The sequence below is a fragment of the Somniosus microcephalus genome, chromosome 13 (assembly GCF_052327205.1).
Source record: "Somniosus microcephalus isolate GS21.2 chromosome 13, FLI_Smic_1.0, whole genome shotgun sequence".
NCBI classification, from domain to species: domain Eukaryota; kingdom Metazoa; phylum Chordata; class Chondrichthyes; order Squaliformes; family Somniosidae; genus Somniosus; species Somniosus microcephalus.
In genome coordinates, this window is record NC_140999.1 from 157807700 (window position 1) to 157827139 (window position 19440).

General features: G+C 39.8%; 1 protein-coding gene across 4 annotated transcripts in view; it reads right to left on the reverse strand.

Annotated features, from left to right (window-relative positions):
* Positions 1-119: 119 nt before the first annotated feature.
* The window catches only part of LOC147108704 (dnaJ homolog subfamily C member 5), a 51020-nt gene continuing 31699 nt past the window's right edge, over positions 120-19440 (reverse strand). For all 4 annotated transcript variants that reach the window (XM_086005447.1, XM_086005445.1, XM_086005444.1 and 1 more), the window contains 4 exons: positions 15891-16007; positions 9154-9367; positions 6376-6550; positions 120-1073 (listed from right to left, as the gene is read on the reverse strand). In XM_086005447.1, coding sequence (XP_085861573.1) covers positions 982-1073; positions 6376-6550; positions 9154-9367; positions 15891-15997 — 588 coding nt within the window. In that variant the 5' untranslated portion in view covers positions 15998-16007 and the 3' untranslated portion in view covers positions 120-981. The remainder of the gene's footprint in view (positions 1074-6375; positions 6551-9153; positions 9368-15890; positions 16008-19440) is intronic.

Consider the following 19440-nt stretch of genomic DNA (forward strand, 5'->3'; position numbering starts at 1 on the left):
AGCAAAAAGAACTGTGCATGCCAGAATCATTTTCCAGAAACGCTAATCATTTTGAATTTTAAAAAAATGTAAACAATTTTTTTTTTTTTTGAATAAACCTTGCCCCACATCTGCTCTTCTCACATACACACAATTGGTTACACTGGTTAACTGATCACAGATACGACCAGATCTATTTTTTCAGGTGTTAAAGCAGAAATATTTAAGTTTCTTTTCAAAAACAATCCTGATTCTTGTGTGTATGCTTGCTTGTAGCAGAGCTATTGAAAAGTCCATACTTTGCCGAGAAGTTATTGAATTGAGTATTACATGAATGTTAGAAACGGGCAGCTAGACACCGTCTCAAAATACCACACTGAATTATACCAACACTGGGCTTCAGTATTCCTTTGGGCCTTAATATTGACCTGCATCTGATTTTAGAATTTTGAAAGTTCCTTTCGGTAGACAGATGGTGCACCAATTCCTGTTGCAAACAAATTGACTGCATAACAAAATTCCTCGAATCTTGAGCACAAAACATATCATGGCAAAGACAGTTGTTGGCCATATTTACCCGCTCCAACAAATAAAAAGCATTAAAAAAAACACATGTTTGGCAAGAGTCTACAAAAGGAGGACAGCATAATTGTCACTGAGTTTCTAGTTGTATCTATTTTGGTTGTTTATGTGCACTGGTTCTATTGTCAATCAACAAATTATATGACATCAGTCCATACACACCTTACAATATATAACTCAAATTTAAAAAAAAAGTGTTAAATGGCATACTGCTCACTACAGTATTTTGTTATGAAGGTGACGTACAGTGGCAAAAGGCAAGATAAAGGGAAGGTGGTCTCTTCAATGTTGGTGGCTGCTCTCATCGTGACAATCTTGTGAAAGTTCTTTCCCTATCTATAGCTTGAACTAGCCCAGTGTTGAAATGAATTTTAAATATAATTTTTAATTACAAGAGCAAACTTGGTTTAGTTAAATCAATCATTCAGTGTGATAGCTAGGGTGACTGTCACTGGTCAGCTGGGTTGTTTCCGTGGCAGATGTTGGCTGCACCACAATTGCTCCGTCTCCCTCTGCAAAAAGAAAACATAAGATTACTTAGGATATATGGCACAGAAACAGGCCATTTGGCCCAACCAGTCCATGCCGACGTTTATGCTCCACTCGAGCCTCTCTGGTCTTTCCTCATCCAAATCTATCAGCATAGCCTTCTATTCCCTTCTCCCTCATATGCTTGTCTAACCTCCCCTTAAACACATCTATACTATTCGCTTCAACCACTCCCTGTGGTTGAAAGTTCCACATTCTCACCACTCTTTGGGTAAAGAAATTTCTTCTGAATTCCCTATTGGATTTCTTGGTGACTATTTTGCATTGATGGACTCCAGTTATACTCTTCCCCACAAGTGGAAACATATTCTCTGTATCCACTTTTCAAAACCTCTCAATTTTAAAGACATCTATTAGGTCACCCCTCAGCCTTCTTTGGGAGAAAAGAGGCTCAGCCTGTTCATCCTTTCCTGATATGTATACCCTCACATTTCTGGCATCATCCTTGTAAATCTTCTCTGCACCCTCTCCAGTGCCTCTACCCTTTTTATTACATGGCAACACAAACTCACTCCAATAACCAATCATTTTTTAAACTAATTTCAAAGACTATATTCTTTCTGGATCTTTTATGTATCCTTAGCCAAAATTATGTTATTTTCTTCAGGGATACTTCAGTGTCACATTTCATTCACTGAAAAGCAGCTTAATTTTGGGTCCCAGATTTTAAATTTAAGAATTTGAATACATTTGAAACAAAAGAAAAACAAAAAACAAACTTATTGATAATGTCTAAATTTACCAAGACTCAGCCAAAATGCATTTTTACTAGCTTAGATTTCTGATGGTGTACAGTAAAGGGTCTTACCAGTGGTGAATCGTTAAGTTTGCTACTGTTGGCACCAGTATAAAGTAGGAATTTTGCCAGTAGAAAGGAAAGTATAAGCTACATGGATATATTGAATGTACCCCTTTCCCTGAATGACCTGTAAACCTCCTGGAGTCCTTCCCGGCTTGGAGCACTGCTCCAGCAATGTGGAAAAACAGAACGAAAAGCAGAATATATTTGGTAAATCGCTGGGAAAAATGTGCAGTTTTGGATTTGCTCGCATGCTCACTGCAGCATATTCTAAATCAGAAATGTAGGAAAATATGGAATAAGTTGAGGGCAAGATGGGCATCTTAGATGGCTAAATCTATGGTGTAGGTCACCAATCACGCTCTTGTAGGAAAATCTGGGCTATGATAGCCACAAGGAGCTTACAGGACTAAACAAAATATTTTTATAACTTCAAGGAAACTAAGAGTAATTTCAAAAGCTATGAATTCTATGGTCTGTTCGACAAGTCAACATTCTAGATTGTGCTTATACTTCAGCTACTACAAAAATATTTCAACCTGTGAATTAGCACTGCCCTACAGCACCAAGATCACCGCTGCTCTGAAATTTTTCAATTTTTGAATAAATTTAAGACAATGTATTTTAAGTCTGTATTCAAAGAACTACTGGCTGCAGAATTCATATTTTGTGATTAATACATTTTAGACAATCTGGTTTTCAGCTATGTGGAAAGAAGTGCCACTAAGGATACTGATTGATCAAATGAATTCTCCTTGACATGTCAATGTACACCTGTAATTAGACCCATGTGACAAAATGTACCATCTGTAACAAAAACCTTCAACAGGTACACTATTGTGACTATATTAATCAGGATTCTGAATGTTGCTTCATGTTCAGATGTATGAATGACCAGTGAGGTGTATACAGTAGGTTTTTGTGTGAAGATTTCTTTTACAGATAACAGATGCGGAATGACACTAACTACCAGACTCAAGTGTTCATGAATGACTGCTCAAGAGACAGCAGCTGCTGAAATACTGTGACATGCACTGATCCAATTGTTCTCCGTCTGTCTGCCCCATTTCAAAATAGGAGCCGACGTTTGTGATTACAAGTTTTGAAAAAAAAAAGCTACATGCAGAAAACAATGGAATTTTTTCATATTCTATGGCAGCTAATCATGCATTTCAATTATGGTATTTAAGCTTTTTTTTTAATTCTCCTTTTCCCTGGCTATTCCTAACTTCCAATAAGTGGGAACACTATTGCATGACAAGTACCACTGCTAAGGTGCACTACTAAGTCCCAAGTTCCACTGCAGTCAAGGTGCACTATATTATTGAACGATTGGACAGGATACTTTCATGATATTTGGGCACTATTCTTCATATTAAAAAAGTGTATTAAATTCAACATCAAGAGGTTGAGGAATTAGATTTCCAGGCATCTCTGAAACTTAGAAAAACCATTTATGCAAACCATAAGTCTACTGCGAAGTGAATTAAACCATCACAGTGTCAGCAGTTTGCAGTGAAATGGAATTTTCCAGTGTCAGTTGAAATTTTCACACCGTCTTTTAGCAAAGATCATGCTCATAGCTCGGATACATTTAGTTATGGTCAAAGTATTGAATATACAGCAGTTACAAGTGACTATCACTTGTAGCCAGTTTCTAGTTCTAAGATGCAACACAGTTTCTAAGTTTATTTACCTTACTTCCACAAATTTATGGCTGATTTATTAAACAACAAGGTCTGTACTCCTTTAGGCATGTTGGCACTTTACTGTTTTTACATGCCCATGATGTGACTTAGTTTAACAGGTCAAGGCACAATAAATATATATATTTTTTAAACTACAGCTATAGCAGTGAAAATGGCAATGGCCCGTAATTTCCGATAGGAGGCTTCCTGCGTGCAGATGCCTCCTATTGGAAAAAAATCTATGAACTTACCCGAGGGCTCCCTTACACTCCTGGGCTTCTCCAAAGTCAAAATGCGCAGGGCCCACGTATCCCAGAGGTGCATGTAGTTTGCAAGCGTCCCTGGGATCACGTAGGCCAGGCCAGCCAATAGAAGGGAATCTCCCTTCATACTTTTGACAGACAGACCTGTCAAACATATGAATGGAGATCACCCCAAAAACCACAGTAAAATATTAAATAAAAAGTTTTAAAAAACCATCACATTTTTAAAATGAGTTAAAATTACAATAAATTAAATATTTTAAACAAAAATTAAATATTGAAAAAAATGAGTTTTTTTTTAAATACAGGGCTAAAAATAAACTTACCTTTTTAAAAAAAAAAAGTATTTTAAAATTATAAATGTGAAATTTTTTTTAATTACTTTTTTCAATTCTTATGCTGGTAAAAGCAGGCCTCACACCCGCTTTTACCAGGTGTAAGATTTCTAAGGGTTTTCAGCAGGCGGAGGTGCCCCAGAAAGCGGAACTCTTCAGAGGCCCTTCTCCAGGGCAGGCCAAGAGCATTATTGACAGATCGGAAATGCCAGTTTTCAGCGCATGCACGTACACACCCGTAGGCATCGGAAAATACAAGCCATTATTTTATTATATATAATTAGAATAGAATTATAGTAAACCTAGGTGCACAAAACTGGTTGCCAACGACGAAAGCTTTTATTTTCGCTTATGTTGACCTCCTAGTATGGACCAAATGCTATAGAAAAAGCTGGACAGTGCAACGAGAGATAAACTGTGCTGAATTTAGTAATCTTCAGGAGGAACAGTTCTGCCAATTTAATTAAACTATTATGTTGCCCTTTTTACTGCAGGTTTTAAAAAAAATCTCTCTTTTGAATGCTGCAACAGTAATGTCAGAGCTGCTAAAATGTACGCTTTCTCAAAGTGGCTACAGTAAATAACTACAATAAATGGTTGCCTGTTTTCTCTGCGGTCCAACAGAAGTATAGCACAAGTTCTATTTAAATGTACTACCTCTGGAAGATATACTGCTTGGAATTGGAATTGGAAAGTCATCAACACCATTTATGGAAAGCTGTGTAAAGTGTCACTCAATAAGCTGAAGTAAATCTTAGTGTCAGACTAACCATCAGACTCCTCTGTTTTTAAATTAACAGGATTTAATCATTTTTATTACGAATCAACTGTCATCAATGGGAGTACAGACTTGGAAGGTTTACAAAGGCAGCACGTTATTGTAGAGTTGTGTGAGCACACAAAATGCTGAACCACCCTTGAGTTTATAACTTATTAGTATCTCTACTGATAATTCAGTTCTCACATATGGCACCAGTAACTCCAAACCAGCATGTCACAACAATCAACACTTGCCCAAAACAAAAATGAATGTTAAATACAATTCTTTTCTAACTGTTGGATTTAAAAAATGGATTCTGATGGTGAGAATCTCTAACATAGTTAAGTCTGCAAGTTGGGGAAAAAAGGCACCGTGAAAGAACATTACATAAGTGGCTCAGTGCCCACTTTGTATCTGAGCTTTCATTGGTTTTCTGATTCATGAATGTATAAATATTTTCCCAGCTTCCCCCACCTCCACACCATGTCAGCTGGGAAAATATTGATGACTGGCCATCATTCACATTGTTCCTTGACTGATTGACAGATGGGACTGGTGTGGATAACTTTTTTCTTCCCCTCGTAATGCAAAATACATTTCTATATTGCCTAAGAATAGTGAACCTTGCCCAATGATGACAGGCAAGTTTAAGCAAAACGTACATTTCACTGGGTTGGAAATAGGATGTTCTAATGTCAAGCTTGATTTGAGGCAGTATTTGGTTTCATATTGAAAGAGCTCATTCTTTTACACAACACCTATCACATCGTTCAGGATGTCCCAAGTTACTTCACATAGTTACTTTGAAGTGCAGACACTTGCTAAATAGGCAAACTTAGCAGCTCTTTTGCACACAGCAAGATCTCACAGCAGTTTTTGGTGATTTTGAGGGAAAAATTGGCCAGGAGACTGGAAAACTCATTGATTATTTTCTTAAGGCTCTGATGTTTTTCTATACTTAAGGTACTGTACAAATGCAAATTGTTGTTGTTATAACTCTTAAAACTTGTTTCAAAGAATTTTTGCAACAAAACCTTTTCTGAACACTTCAGTAGCATCCGAGGCAGTGCTAGGAAACATGCGACAGACAAGCATATATATTGGCAATGCTGATCTGCATAACTCATTCACGTAATAAAACACTGCATTCCCAGGTCCTATCACATGATTTGCAGAATTCATAAATGGACTGCATCACAACTGGGGATAAACAAGGTATTTATAAAGATATCCATTCAATATAATAATATTGTATTATGTATATTTTCTGTTGAGGGTCTGGCTAAAATAATTTTAAAAAAAAAGTTTATCATGAAACTAGTTAATTTTTTAGCTGATGTAATAGTTTAGGCATTTTTAAGTTTTTTCTCGTCATCAGAAAGACTTGTCCGACATAGTGCAAGTTAGATATTCCATTTACCTCTTTCTATGTCTGACTGTAGCTGTGCCTCCAGATCTTCTGGCGAGACATAATACTCGTGCTCCTCCCCCTCGGGAGGCTTTGGTTTACACTTCCCACAGCAGCAATTACAGCAGCAGCAGAGGCAGCAGCAGAAGTAACAGCCAGTAATCACTCCGCAGAAGACAAACAAAGCCTGCAGTTACAAAAAAATCGTCATTAACAGATGATAGCCCAATTTAACTAGGTTTTTAAAAAAGTTAATTGCTCATTGAATGTTCCTGTAGTGCAAAGTTCCAGAGAATTCTATAAAAATTACATGTGCACATTTATAGAGCCACTTTAAAAAAAAAAAACAATCAATAACATTCTTCAAATATAAATCATTCCTAAATTCAGACAACTGATCGGCAGTGATTAAAATCCTACACTGCCAATTTTTTGATTTGGGAGGGGGGGGGGCGGGGCAGGGAAGAGACAAACAGATAAGAAACTTAATGGGAAGAATCTGAGCAATATGCTGCAGACTGTTGCACTATTCTGCTAATTTTTCTCCCAATGAATGAGAGGGCAGGAAATGGAGAAAGTGAAAAAACAAACATGGGGACAAAGCATTTCAAAACTACTCACTATAGAAACTTATTGATCATCAAATGACTAGCTAATATGGATAGTGCCGGGGTGGGGGCAGGGAGAAGTGACCGATTGATCTTCTATTAATGCCAAAGTACAAATTAGGCATAATAATTACAATAAATATGACTTTCAATATCAGCAATGGTCTTCAGCTAACTTTGACAGAAAATTGACATTTATTAAAATATCTATTTCTGTCCAAAGGCTATGTTGTTACCCAGAACACAGGTACTATTGATAAATAGAGCAAATTTAAGTTTAAGTATATTCGATTGCATGGTTAAAATCTTTAAGCATTAGCGATTCCAACAGAGGCAGTCAATATGAAATAGACTACAGCATTAATGTCCAATACTAGCCTTTAAAATTTACTTCAAAAATGCAAAATCCAGCTGCTCTAATGCTGCAATTGGTAAAGGCAGCATGTAATGGAGCGGCAAACTAGAATGTCCTGGTTTGTACTGTCAGCTCATCTCACCCAAGGTGGCAGTAAGGGCACCACAACTGGCTTTATTGGCACTGGACACAGGAAGGAAAAATAAATAAGTCATGTTACTGGCCTCCATCTGTGACCCTTGCTAGAAAGTGCATGAGTGTAGGTGTTGGCTTTGAAGACCCTCTTTAATTGAGTAGACTGACAAAACTCTATTTAGAATGAGCATTTGGGTGAAGTAGCAGAGGGTTACATGCACCTATGTAACCGTATCCCAGCAGGAGTCAATGTCTTCGGGAGAGGAAGAAGAGGATATGGGAGCAGGAAAGGATTTTTTTTTTTAGTAAAATCAAACTTATTAATTCAAAATACCCTTGACCAGTAAACAACTAAAAAAGTTTAAAACTTGTATTAAAAGCTTGTATTTTGTATACTATCTCAAGTTTGAGTCTTTACAAAAGAACATGCTACTGTATCATGTGTGGGATTAAGTAATGAATGGAAGTTCAGTAAGCATTTGGAAATGAAGGATAGCCATTCCATTTTGACAAAGATGCTTAATGAGTAACTGGCAGATGCCAGAAAATACCCTTGCTTGAAATTTTGGATTTCTTCAGGAGGTGCAAGCAACTCAGGATTTTTGCCCAACAAATTCCAATCTTTCCCAATTATATATTAGAGACAGAAGGGGTTAGGAGCTGTAGAGCAGAGGGAAAGGAAAACAAATCCTCCACAATATATTTCTGCTTTAAGCTGTAAAGCACTTACAAACTGCGACAAATTCCATTGTCTTGTCACTGTGCAACATATGAGCAGGACTAGCAGGGTGTATAAAAATATAGGAATAATTTGCACCCTGAATAAATTTAATGCTAAAGCAGGGAGGGCTTAAGATGGCTGCCTGGTTTCAGTCTAACATTGGAAGGTGATCTTTGTGCTCGATTTCCAGGTTCCTTTAATTGTGTTTATAAAGGCAGGATGATATTGATCGGAAGATGTGAACACCACATTTTGGTTGTTCATTCAGTCTAAATGACATATTCCAGAGGAGCCATTAAGACTATCAATACACATTATTTCACACCTACAGTAATTCACTGAAATCAGACATTTAAGTGTGTGGGACTCCGTAACTGAACTACAATACAGAACAGGAGAAGAGTACCAGAGAGGAACAGAATCCAAAATTTGAATTATATACTGGTAGCAAATGAAGTCTATATTCACTGCTGTTTAGGCAGATTGTAGCTGAAAAGACAATCAGACCATTACTGATGTAATTCTACCAAAACCTGTGCTGTCTGTATGTCTCTTACTTGCTCAATTCTCATCAAAAATGTTGTTTATTTACTTTCGAACCCGAGTTTAGTTCAAATGCGGTGTGTTAATATTACCATCTTCTGAAGTGGCTTGGAGAGAAATAAAGTATAGAGGGCATTGACAAATGAGAATTGTGCAACTCCTAGAGAGCACGAGATCTCTGCAGGGAAAATAGGAGATGCTGCAGCTTCTGGTTCAAAGGGGATGCGAAACTCACTTATGGGAACTGCAGTGAGACAGGAGAGAATTTGTGCTCAAGTCCCTATTCCTGAAGACTAAAATTGTTGAGATAATTGAGTTATCAGTCAGCTGTCCTGACTAAGATTAGAAAATGCTGTAAAAATTAAAAGGGAAAAAGTGTTTGTTTAATTTTTTGCGCTAAATATTTCAGTACCATCAGAAATCCTCACCTTTGCCCACCAGCTGGACAGGACGAAGTATGTATTTACATTCTCCTCACCAAACTGCTCTGCCACATACAGACCCAATGAGCCATACTTATCGTAGATATTTCGCTTTGTTGCATCAGTCAGAATTGCATGAGCGTTGTTTATCTCTTTAAATTTCTCTGAAGCTTCAGGATTATCCGGATTCTTGTCAGGATGGTATTTCAGTGCAAGTTTTCTGAGTAAAAAGGCAACAAAAAGTTAGAAACGTGGCTCATTTTTGTGAACGCTCAAAAATTGAACATTTTCTGAGCTGTATCAGCCTAGTTAGCAATACTAAATATTTTCAGGTCAAGTTACATTATAGATTGAAGTGCAATGTTGACAATCCTTTTTGGAACTCTTAACTTCAGTGTGCTACCCAATTCTACATTGCACTGTAGATATTTTTTTGCTAAGGTTTTTGCCAAGACTACTTACTTTCCAACAGAGCACATCCCTCAATATTTTCCCTTTGGTATGCATGGGTATAGTCAGGGTCCTGTGCCACTGACAATGAGAAAAGACAAACAAAACAACTTGCCTTATAGTGCCTTTAATGTAGAAATATGACTCGAGGTGCTTCAGAGACATAAGTAAAAAATGGACACTAAACCAAAGAAAGAAATATCAAGGGATGACCAAAAGCCTGTTAAAAGAGGGGGGGGGGGGTGTTAAGGAGAGGTTTAAGGGAGAGAATTTTAGAGCATGGGTCCTAGACAGCAGAAAGCACAGCCTCCATTGGAGGCTGAAGGGAGGGGATGCACAAGAGGCTATAGCTAGAAGAATGCAGAGCTTGGGAAGGTGAGAAAAATGGAAGGAGATTGTATAGCTGTCTGAGGGTACAGAGACAGGAGGGAGGAGGCTATGGAGGTTTTTAAACACATGGATGTGAATTTTAAATTTGAGGCATTGGGGTACCAGAAGCCACTGTGGGTCAGAAAAGACAGGGGTGATGTTTAAGCAGGACTTGGCATATGATGGTCAAAACTCTGCTGCCGCTATTCTAAGCTGAAGTTTATAGAGCATGGAGGATGAAAAGGTGACTAGGAGAGTTATGGAATAATCCAGTCTTGAGGTGACAAAGACATGAATGAGGGTTGAGATACTGGCACAGGGAGGTGATTTTAGAGGTGGAAACAAGTGGTCTTTGTGATGGAGAGGGCATGGGGTCAGAAACTCCGTTTGGGATTGAATAGGATGCAGAAGTTGTGCCCATCACTATCTATCAAGGGCAACTAGGAATGACCAATAAATGACGGTCTTGCCAGCAACACCCGCATCCAGGGAATGAATTTTTAAACATGGAGGGGCAAAGGCTAGGCAGTTGGGAGTTAGAGAGTACAGCTGTACTCCAACCTGTAAAACATTTACCTGGTGGCCCAGGAAGTATGGAGACTTGCGATCCTGGACCCCTCTGGGTATGCGCGGGCAGAGGCCCACGTATCCCAGGGGTGCAGGCGGTTCGCAAGCACCCCTGGGATCGAGTGGGCCGGCCCAACCAATAATAGAAGGGAATCCCCATTCATACTTATGGGCGTACATACGGAAACCCCATAAGTATGAAGGGGGATCACTTAAAAAATACACGAACACATGAAATTAAAAAATTACATATTTAAAATGCCATTTAATTAAATATTTTAAACAAATTTAATTTTGAAATTTTAATATGTTTTAACGGGGCTAAAAATAAACTTACCTTATTGGACAGGGTTTTTAATGTATAAATGAGCGATAACATTTTATTTTTCTATTTAAAAAAAAACTCTTATGCTGGTAAAAGCAGACCTTATGCCTGCTTCTACCTGGCGTAAGAATTCCATGGGCATTCAGCAGGCAGAAGTTGGGCAAATAGCACAACTCTCCACCCACAGAGGCACTTCCCCCAGGGATGCGGAGGATCTGTTAAGATGTGACAGATCACAAGTTCCGGGTTTAAGCGCTTACGCTTTGCATGCCTAAATCCAGAACTTGTTCGTCCCCTACGGGCACGTACACACTCGTTGGGGCTGCAAAATACGGCCCATTATAAAACAGCACATCATCTGACTTACTGAGGGGGGGGAAAAAACGTTCCTATTTACGATCAGCTTTAAAAATTTAGACCAACTTTAAAAAGCAATATTCCAAGTATGGTCACATCATTCTCCAATTGATCTCAGCTTTGCAATATTTGACTCATTTTAAATATATTCAGCCAATGGCAATTCCAGATTTCAATAGAAACAGATTGAAAACACAAGTACAGTATATGGAACTGAATTTACTGTGCATTACTCCATCTCTAAAATTACTGGAAGAACATCTTCATGCTAGCAAATTCTACCCCCTAGTGTTTTGTTTAACAATTACAGTATTTAATATCACATTAAAAAATTTTTTTTTGCAGAAATTGAAAGGTTTCTCAATTACATAAAATAGACACTAAAATTGCAACTTTTCTAACAGAAGACGGTTACATCTTTATTTGGTTAACATGGGGGAATAATGGACATTTCTGAAGTTAGGAGTGAAATGGTCACCTATCCATCCCACTCGTCCCGAAATGCTGCAAGATGCTGGAAAGTGGTTCGGAAGGTGCTGGCTGCCCGCTCATACTTCCTCCTAGTGCCCATTCTTCATGAAAGAGCAATCCACCACCGGGGCATCAGTCAAGTCCACACAAACAAGTTCCACTGGGATTTTAGTTTCCTCTCCCTTTTCTAGAGTCACTAGGGCCATTTGTCATGCTACCTACTACCAACCAGCTGAGATCAACTCATTCAGCATAGACAAGGGAACAACCCTGGGACTTTCCTAGTCTGTATGGTTCAGTTCCACAACAGGCACGGTTCTCAACTGTGCCATGAGGGAATTTAAGTTAATTCATTTAAATGTTAAACTCCATGAAGGACTTGATAAAATGTTAAATACAAACTGCTGATAATTTGAAGTTCTTTTGTACTACAAAAAATTGAATAACCATTAACTTTAATTAAACATAGCAAATAAGTGAAGTGGGAATTTAGTGTTACATTTTTTGAAGAACATTTGAATTAAGTGACTTTGAGAGAGAAAGACTGGCTGCTCAAACACAAGCACATAACATAAGACATTAATTGTTCATTTTCACTGCAAAGTTAAAAAGTAATGCAAGCTACATTGTCCCCTGACAAACGAGGCTTTCTAAAAGCAGCGGAAACAAAAAGCACATGCACACCTTCCAGCTTGCTAGAAATGAGTGACTGAAATTCTCTGCCCAAAACAGCAACCATGCTCCTTTAACCTGCAGGCTCCACCCACCCCCACCACCCTCCAGAAGCTTAAGTTCTCTATTTTGTTGACAAACCCAAAACTTTGAAATACAAAGCTTGGCTAGATTCAGAAACAAGCTACTGTTCCATCTTCATCCTTTTGAATGAAATAAACCCCTGCGTTCCTCGTATGTAGTTCAGAACCCAGAATGTGGTTTCTAATGTTTACCGCGGTCCTGTAGTTACAGCAACACACTCGACTGACTCAATGTACAGGAAACTCTCGATTTACTGGCACCTAAATAACCAGAAATCTCTGTTAACCGGCAAAATTCAGTAGGTGGTTCAGGTTAAGTTTTACTTCATATTAGTGGCCGTTCCTCGATCTGTGGCTGTGTAATCGGGGCTCCTGCACTTATTGCTAAGCAACAGGGACGCTTGGTCTGTGGCCGGGGTTCCTGCACCTGTTGCTAAGCAACAGGGAAGCCTAGATTTGTTGCTGTGTACGGAGCTCTTGTACCTTTTAACTATACCTCTCTGTAATCCGGACTTTTTGATAAACCGGCACCACGCCGGTCCTGTCGGTGCCGGATAAAAAGAGTTTCCTGTAAAATGATTACACACTTTACTGATCCAGGCCTCACCAATATAACTGGAATACTATTAGCCTGCCAGCTCACCTGCCCAAAACCTCATGTCCAATTCTTTACATTACACAATCTCCAGAAATAGTTTAAAAAAAAAGTTTGGTGCCTGTGGACACATTCCCTGTCCTGCCACACTTCAGGTTTCAATTAAGCATTGGTAAATTTCTTGGAGCGGATTGGCTTATATGTAAATTTTCAAAATGTAAATATTTAACAGCTGTAAGATTTATAAAAATTATAAATTGTAAATCTCATGTATTCTTACTAATGCACTTAACTGTACACTATTGCAAGTCACTTCAAAATGTTTTCTCTCTGGCTTACTACTGCCAACCTCATTTTTATTTTACCCATTTGCAACTTCTACATCCCCACCTCACAATTTACCACCCCCCACCCCAGATTCGTCTTACTCTGAACACAACCTCTCACTATCAGTTCAGCCTCAGACTCGATCTAAGCCTGCCCTCCCACCATAATTGTGGTATCATACCCAATTCCAAATGGGACGTCCCACCCAATTACACTAGCCCTTGTCCTTCCCTAGCTTATATGACATATAAAACCCAATCCTTTTATTATAGACTCTGATCCAACTCCCAGCCCTACTTTTCACTTGATTACTGGAGCTTTGGACATACTCTAACTTGATCTACCACCTGAATAATCCGGCCACCCCGTCCTTTCCTACTCAACCTAAATACAGTAACATTCTCTACTCCCATCCTGAAGTTTCCACAAACTGACTCCTCTTCCAACCGCTTAGCCTCCTACTCTGGTCTCCATACTGAACATTTATAAGAACCATTGTGCCACCCAGTGGTCACACACTGCCATTACACCCCCAAACACCATCCTCGAGGTCTCCAATGAAGCTGCTCATGGCAAGCTGAAGGATGTGGTATTTTATCAAATGCAATGCACAATAAATCATCATGGCCCATGATAGATACTGGTTTAATAAATGAAATTGCAATTTTGGCTTACATTTTCATGATAATATTTGTGTCAAAATAAGTCAGCGGCATGTGACTATGCTTATTTAACTCCATAATTAACTTTATTGCTTATTAAGAGCTCAGGATACAGAGGTATATAGCAGGGAAATGTTCTGGATTGAAGATAGATAAGAGGTAGATAGGTTGTGGGTACTGTAGAAGAGAAGGCGGTGTGGTTTTGGTAGTGCTGGGAGTGGCCCTGGAATGTGTAAACACTGGGAGGAAGTGGTTGGGTCTCAGAATTGGGGTGGAGATCCGGAGGTGTGGTAGTACTGGGGAGGTAGGGGTTTGGGAGCATTCAGAATAGTAATCATGGAGTGTGCAAGCATTGGAGGGGGAAAGGAAGCAGGAGAGGGCAGAGGCAGTGGAGGGAGTTGGGAGCAAAAATAATCAGACAGGAGAGAAAGGGGGCAGTAAAGGAGAGGGAGGAGGTAATTGGGGCAAGGGAGGAAAGAGCTTGCCCCAGCTCTGATTCAGGTGGCAATGTAGAGGACAGTGCAGTTTATCATGGAAATTGGAGCTGGTAAGACTCAGTAGATAATACACAGGATCAGCATGACAGACAAGTGTAACAGGAAAGCGATACTCGAACATGTGACAGGTACTGCGTACTGGATGCAGGACTTAACTTGCACCACATTCCATCCCCACCCACAGACTCATGCATCATACTTGAAAGTGTCAAAAGTATTAAAAATTAAGAAAGGCAATTACAAGCTGGTTGCACCCGAGCTTTGAATTTGAATGAACTTGCGAACCTAAAATTAATCTCCAACAGGATCTTGCTACCTGTATTTACCTCCAATACATGTGTCCTTAAATGTCTGATTAAACAAAGCTGCTCCTTTGTAGCAAAAGATGACATTACATCATCTGAATTACTGTGGCCATCACAAGGGGAAAGCTGCTATTGTATTAGAATAGTTGGTCAGTCGTGACATTGTTCTCTTTCTGTAATTAACTCTGCTTCTTTCCCATAATTAAACGCTTCTTGCCTCAGTTTCTTCATCTTCGCCTTGCATCATTCTCTCATCTTTGCCTTTTACCCTCTCTTTCTACAGGTCTCTTTCCCCCTCTGTATCCTCTTCCTAACAGAGGAGGAAAACCAGCTGCAGTACAGTAATGTCTCGGGGCTGGTTAGGGCAGGGACACATCACTGAAGGGAGCAGCAGGATACACTCAGAGCATTAACGGGAACATGGTGGTCAAGGTTGGGTCAGTCTGATGTCAAGTCATCAGAATTTCAGAAACAGCGGTGCAGCCAAAAAGAAGATGAGAAGGGCTTGTCGTGGTTTGGAAGAAAGTGGTTTGGTAGCGGAAAACAAAAAGGGGCAACCAAGCCCATTTCAAAAATTCAACCACCAGACAAGCACTTCAAATTAAGTCTCAGGCTCCCAAAGAAAGAATAGCCCTCAGAAACCATTTTCCAGGGCATTACAAATTGTAAAGGCATCTCCATGAGAAAGAAGCTGCATTTTATTTTGAACATTTTTGTTTAAATGGGTTTTCAATGATGTAAATCCAACTTTCAGCTAGCTGAAAAAAATATATAGATTGTGTTTCTAACCACTGTTCACAAGTTTATTCAACTGGGTCGGTTTTGGCTACTTTCCGATTCTGGATTGGTAGCCTTGAAAAAATTAAATTTGTAGCTGGACATTCATTTTTGCCCTTTGAGGTGCGATAATCTGACATGCAACACCACTGAAGTGTAATATCAGATCACACTTTCAGGTGTGAGTTTTGAAAGATGTGTCATGCTCAATACATATGCGACACAAGATTTAATTAGATATCTTGCTTCAAGATCATCATGGTTTCTCCATTATTTAGGCACATACCTGTATGATTTCTTAATGTCCTCTGGTGTAGCATTTTTGTCAAGTCCCAGAACAACATATAGTGTTTCCCCTGAGGTGGATAGTGAACGCTGCCTTTGGTCAGCCATTTTGCACTAACTAAAAAAAGAGAAAAAGTGATAATTAGATACCAAGAGGCTCTCTGTTTCTCAGCAAATGAAGAATTAGTTCAATTAACATTTTTCACACCATATAATGAATTTTAATCAAATGGAAGTGCATCATTCTCGGTTAGCATTTTAGAAATAAAATGATTACTGGATACAAGAAACAAACAGAGCAAGATGACCTCATCTTTCCAGTTTATACCTGCACTGACTAAATGATTAAAAACTGTATCCTATACTACTCAACAGGGATGTCATTTGAAACCTGGAAAGCGCCAATGGTGTGATGCATATTCTCATCTTTGAATTTAATAGTGAAATTCATTTTATATAATGCTTTAAATTTGTTTGATACAGGTATTGACAAACTCAAATTTCTTAGTATAGAACAGTAAGCTACATACAGTAAATCATAATCACTAAGTATTAGATAATTGTCACTTTTGCTCTTTACTGGATATTATACTGTACATTGACTGCACATTTTTAAAATTCGTTCCTGGGCTACGGGTGTCGATAGCACGGCCAGCATATATTGCCCATCCCTAATTGCCCTCGAGAAGGTGGTGGTGGTGAGCCGCCTACTTGAACTGCTGCAGTCCGTGTGGTGAAGGTACTCCCACAGTGTTGTTATGGAGGGAGTTCCAGGATTTTGACCAAGCGACGATGAAAGGATATATTTCCAAGTCAGGAGGGTGCGTAACTTGGAGAGGATAGTGTTCCCATGTGCCTGTTGTCCTTGTCCTTCTAGGTGGTAGATGTCACTGGCTTGGGAGGTGCTACTGAAAAAGTCTTGGCAAGTTGCTGCAGTGCATCTTGTAGATGGTACACACTGCAGACATGGTGCGCTGGTGGTGGAGGGAGTGAATGTTTAAGGTGGTGGATGGGATGCTGATCAAGCACGCTGCTTTGCACTGGATGGTGTTGAGCTTCTCGATTGCTGTTGGAGCTGTACTCATCCAGGCAAGTGGAGTGTACTTCATCACACTCCTGGCTTGTGCCTTGTAGATGGTGGAAAGGCTTTGGGGAGTCAGGAGGTGAGATACTTGCTGTAGAACACCCAACCTCTGACCTGCTCTTGTAGCTCCAGTATTTATGTAGCTAGTCCAGTTAAGTTTCTGGTCAATGGTGACCCCCAGGAGGTGGGGATTCGGCAATGGTAATGCCGTTGAATGTCAAGGTGCAGTGGTTAGGCTCTATCTTGTCAGAGATAGTCATTGACTGGTACTTAAGTGGCAACTAACATTTGCACCACACATCAGCCCAAGCCTGAATGTTGTCCACGTCTTGCTGCATGCGGGCATGGATGGCTTCATTATCTGGGGAGCTGCGAATGGAATTGAACACTTGCAATCATCAGCGAACATCCCCACTTCTGACATGGAGGGAAGGACATTGATGAAGCAGCTGAAGATGGTTGGGCCTAGGACACTGCCCCAAGGAACTCCTGCAGCGATGTCCTGGGGCTGAGATGATTGGCCTCCAGCAACCATCTTCCTTTGTGCTAGGTATGACTCCAGCCAGGAGAGTTTTCCCCCCAATTCCCAGTGACTTCAATTTTACTAGGGCTCCTTGATGCCACACTCAGTCAAATGCTGCCTTGATGTCAAGGGCAGTCACTCTCACCTCACCTCTGGAATTCAGCTCTTTTGTCCATGTTTGGACCAAGGCTGTAATGAGGTCAGGAGCCAAGTGGTCCTGGCAGAACCCAAACGGAGCATAGGTGAACAGGTTATTGGTGAGCAAGTGCCACTTGCCAGCACTGTCAATGACACCTTCCATCACCTTGCTGATAACTGAAAGTAGACTGATGGGGCAGTAATTGGCCAGATTGGATTTGTCCTGCTTTTTGTGGACAGGACATACTTGGGCAGTTTTCCACATTGTCGGGTATAGTATACAGTATAATTGTTGCATTACACAATGTTATATATCCCAATTATATTGAAACTCAAATACATTTGATTTTTTGCTAATTTTCACATAGAAAGTGCCTAAAGCAACAAACTTCAGCCTAGCAAAAAGAGCGATAAAGACACCTCTCACACACGTAGATTTCACTCCACCCTATCTGCAAATACTATTAATACCAAGACTGCACACTCATCTACTGCAGACACTTACACAATGTCCCTTTGTGAATTTTATACTGCTGCAGCCAATACACACTCACTCTCAAAATACACAATAGGCATTTATGTATTGGTTGTGCGTTTAATATACAAGTTTAAGATGGTGTATTTCCACAGGTCAGCCATTTTAAACCAGATTTTGAATTCATAAGACATCTTACATTACCTATTACTGTTGTGGCTAATTATTCTACACTTCCCCCCCCCCCCAACCTGGTCCATCTGCTATGCTTTCTGCAAGATGGTTATGTGATTTGTCACTGCATTTATTAGAAAAGGTTTACACAATTAAAGCTCATTTTAGTGTGCTGCCAAATTCATCTGTGAATTGCATCATTCCATTGATAAAGGCTATGTGCTCACATTAAACAAAGGGCAGGCATTTCTAAAACATTTGTCACGCTACAGCTTTCCCATATACAGTACGACTAAAATGTAATCTTGATGCAAGTATGTCATCACCAAGAGTTTTCTGATGGATTAATAGTCAAGTCACTATTTCCAGAAAATGCTTGGTCCATATTACTTGCTGCCAGTAAAACTCCTGAAATTCAGTAAGTGATAAAAAAAAGCCAGAATTTGAAAGCCACCTATCGTATACAGATGGGAAACAATATAATTTGCATACATCAATTCTGACAGGGAATTCCATGTTGACCGGCTTCAACATTTTAAATACCTAAAAGATGAAAGTGAATAGTACATTTCAGGAGCGGATGTGGGATTCACCAGAGTGCTTCAGGCACATTCAAAGTCAGAGCTGGCCCGTGAAACTGACCTTGCTCTATAAAAGGGTCAGATTTCTCTACTAAAGTCTTCATCTAAACCCGCTAGCTTTGCCCCCAAATGACTCACCAATACCCCATTTTGCTGATCCAACTCCAAACCAATGGGCACCCTACCCGTGCCAATACGAAAACTACCTGATCTGGGGTCAGGCAATTTACTTTGGGGAACAGAAGTCTCGCTCCTCCACTGTTATGGCTGTAAAGCAAGATTGCTTTTGGGAGCAAAATCTTTTATTACTTTGATGTAATTGTTCACAGGAACTAGACTGCCTAATCTTGACCAGCAAGACCCAAAGAGCAGCGAGGTGAGTGTGACTGCCCTTGATATCAAGGCAGCATTTGACAGTGTGGCATCAAGGAGTCCCAGGAAAACTGAACTCAATGGGAATTGGGGGGTGGGGGGTGTGGGGAAAACTCTCCACTGGCTGGAGTCATACCCAGCACAAAGGAAGATGGTTGTGGTGGTTGGGGGTCAATCATCACAGCCCCAGGACATCACTGCAGG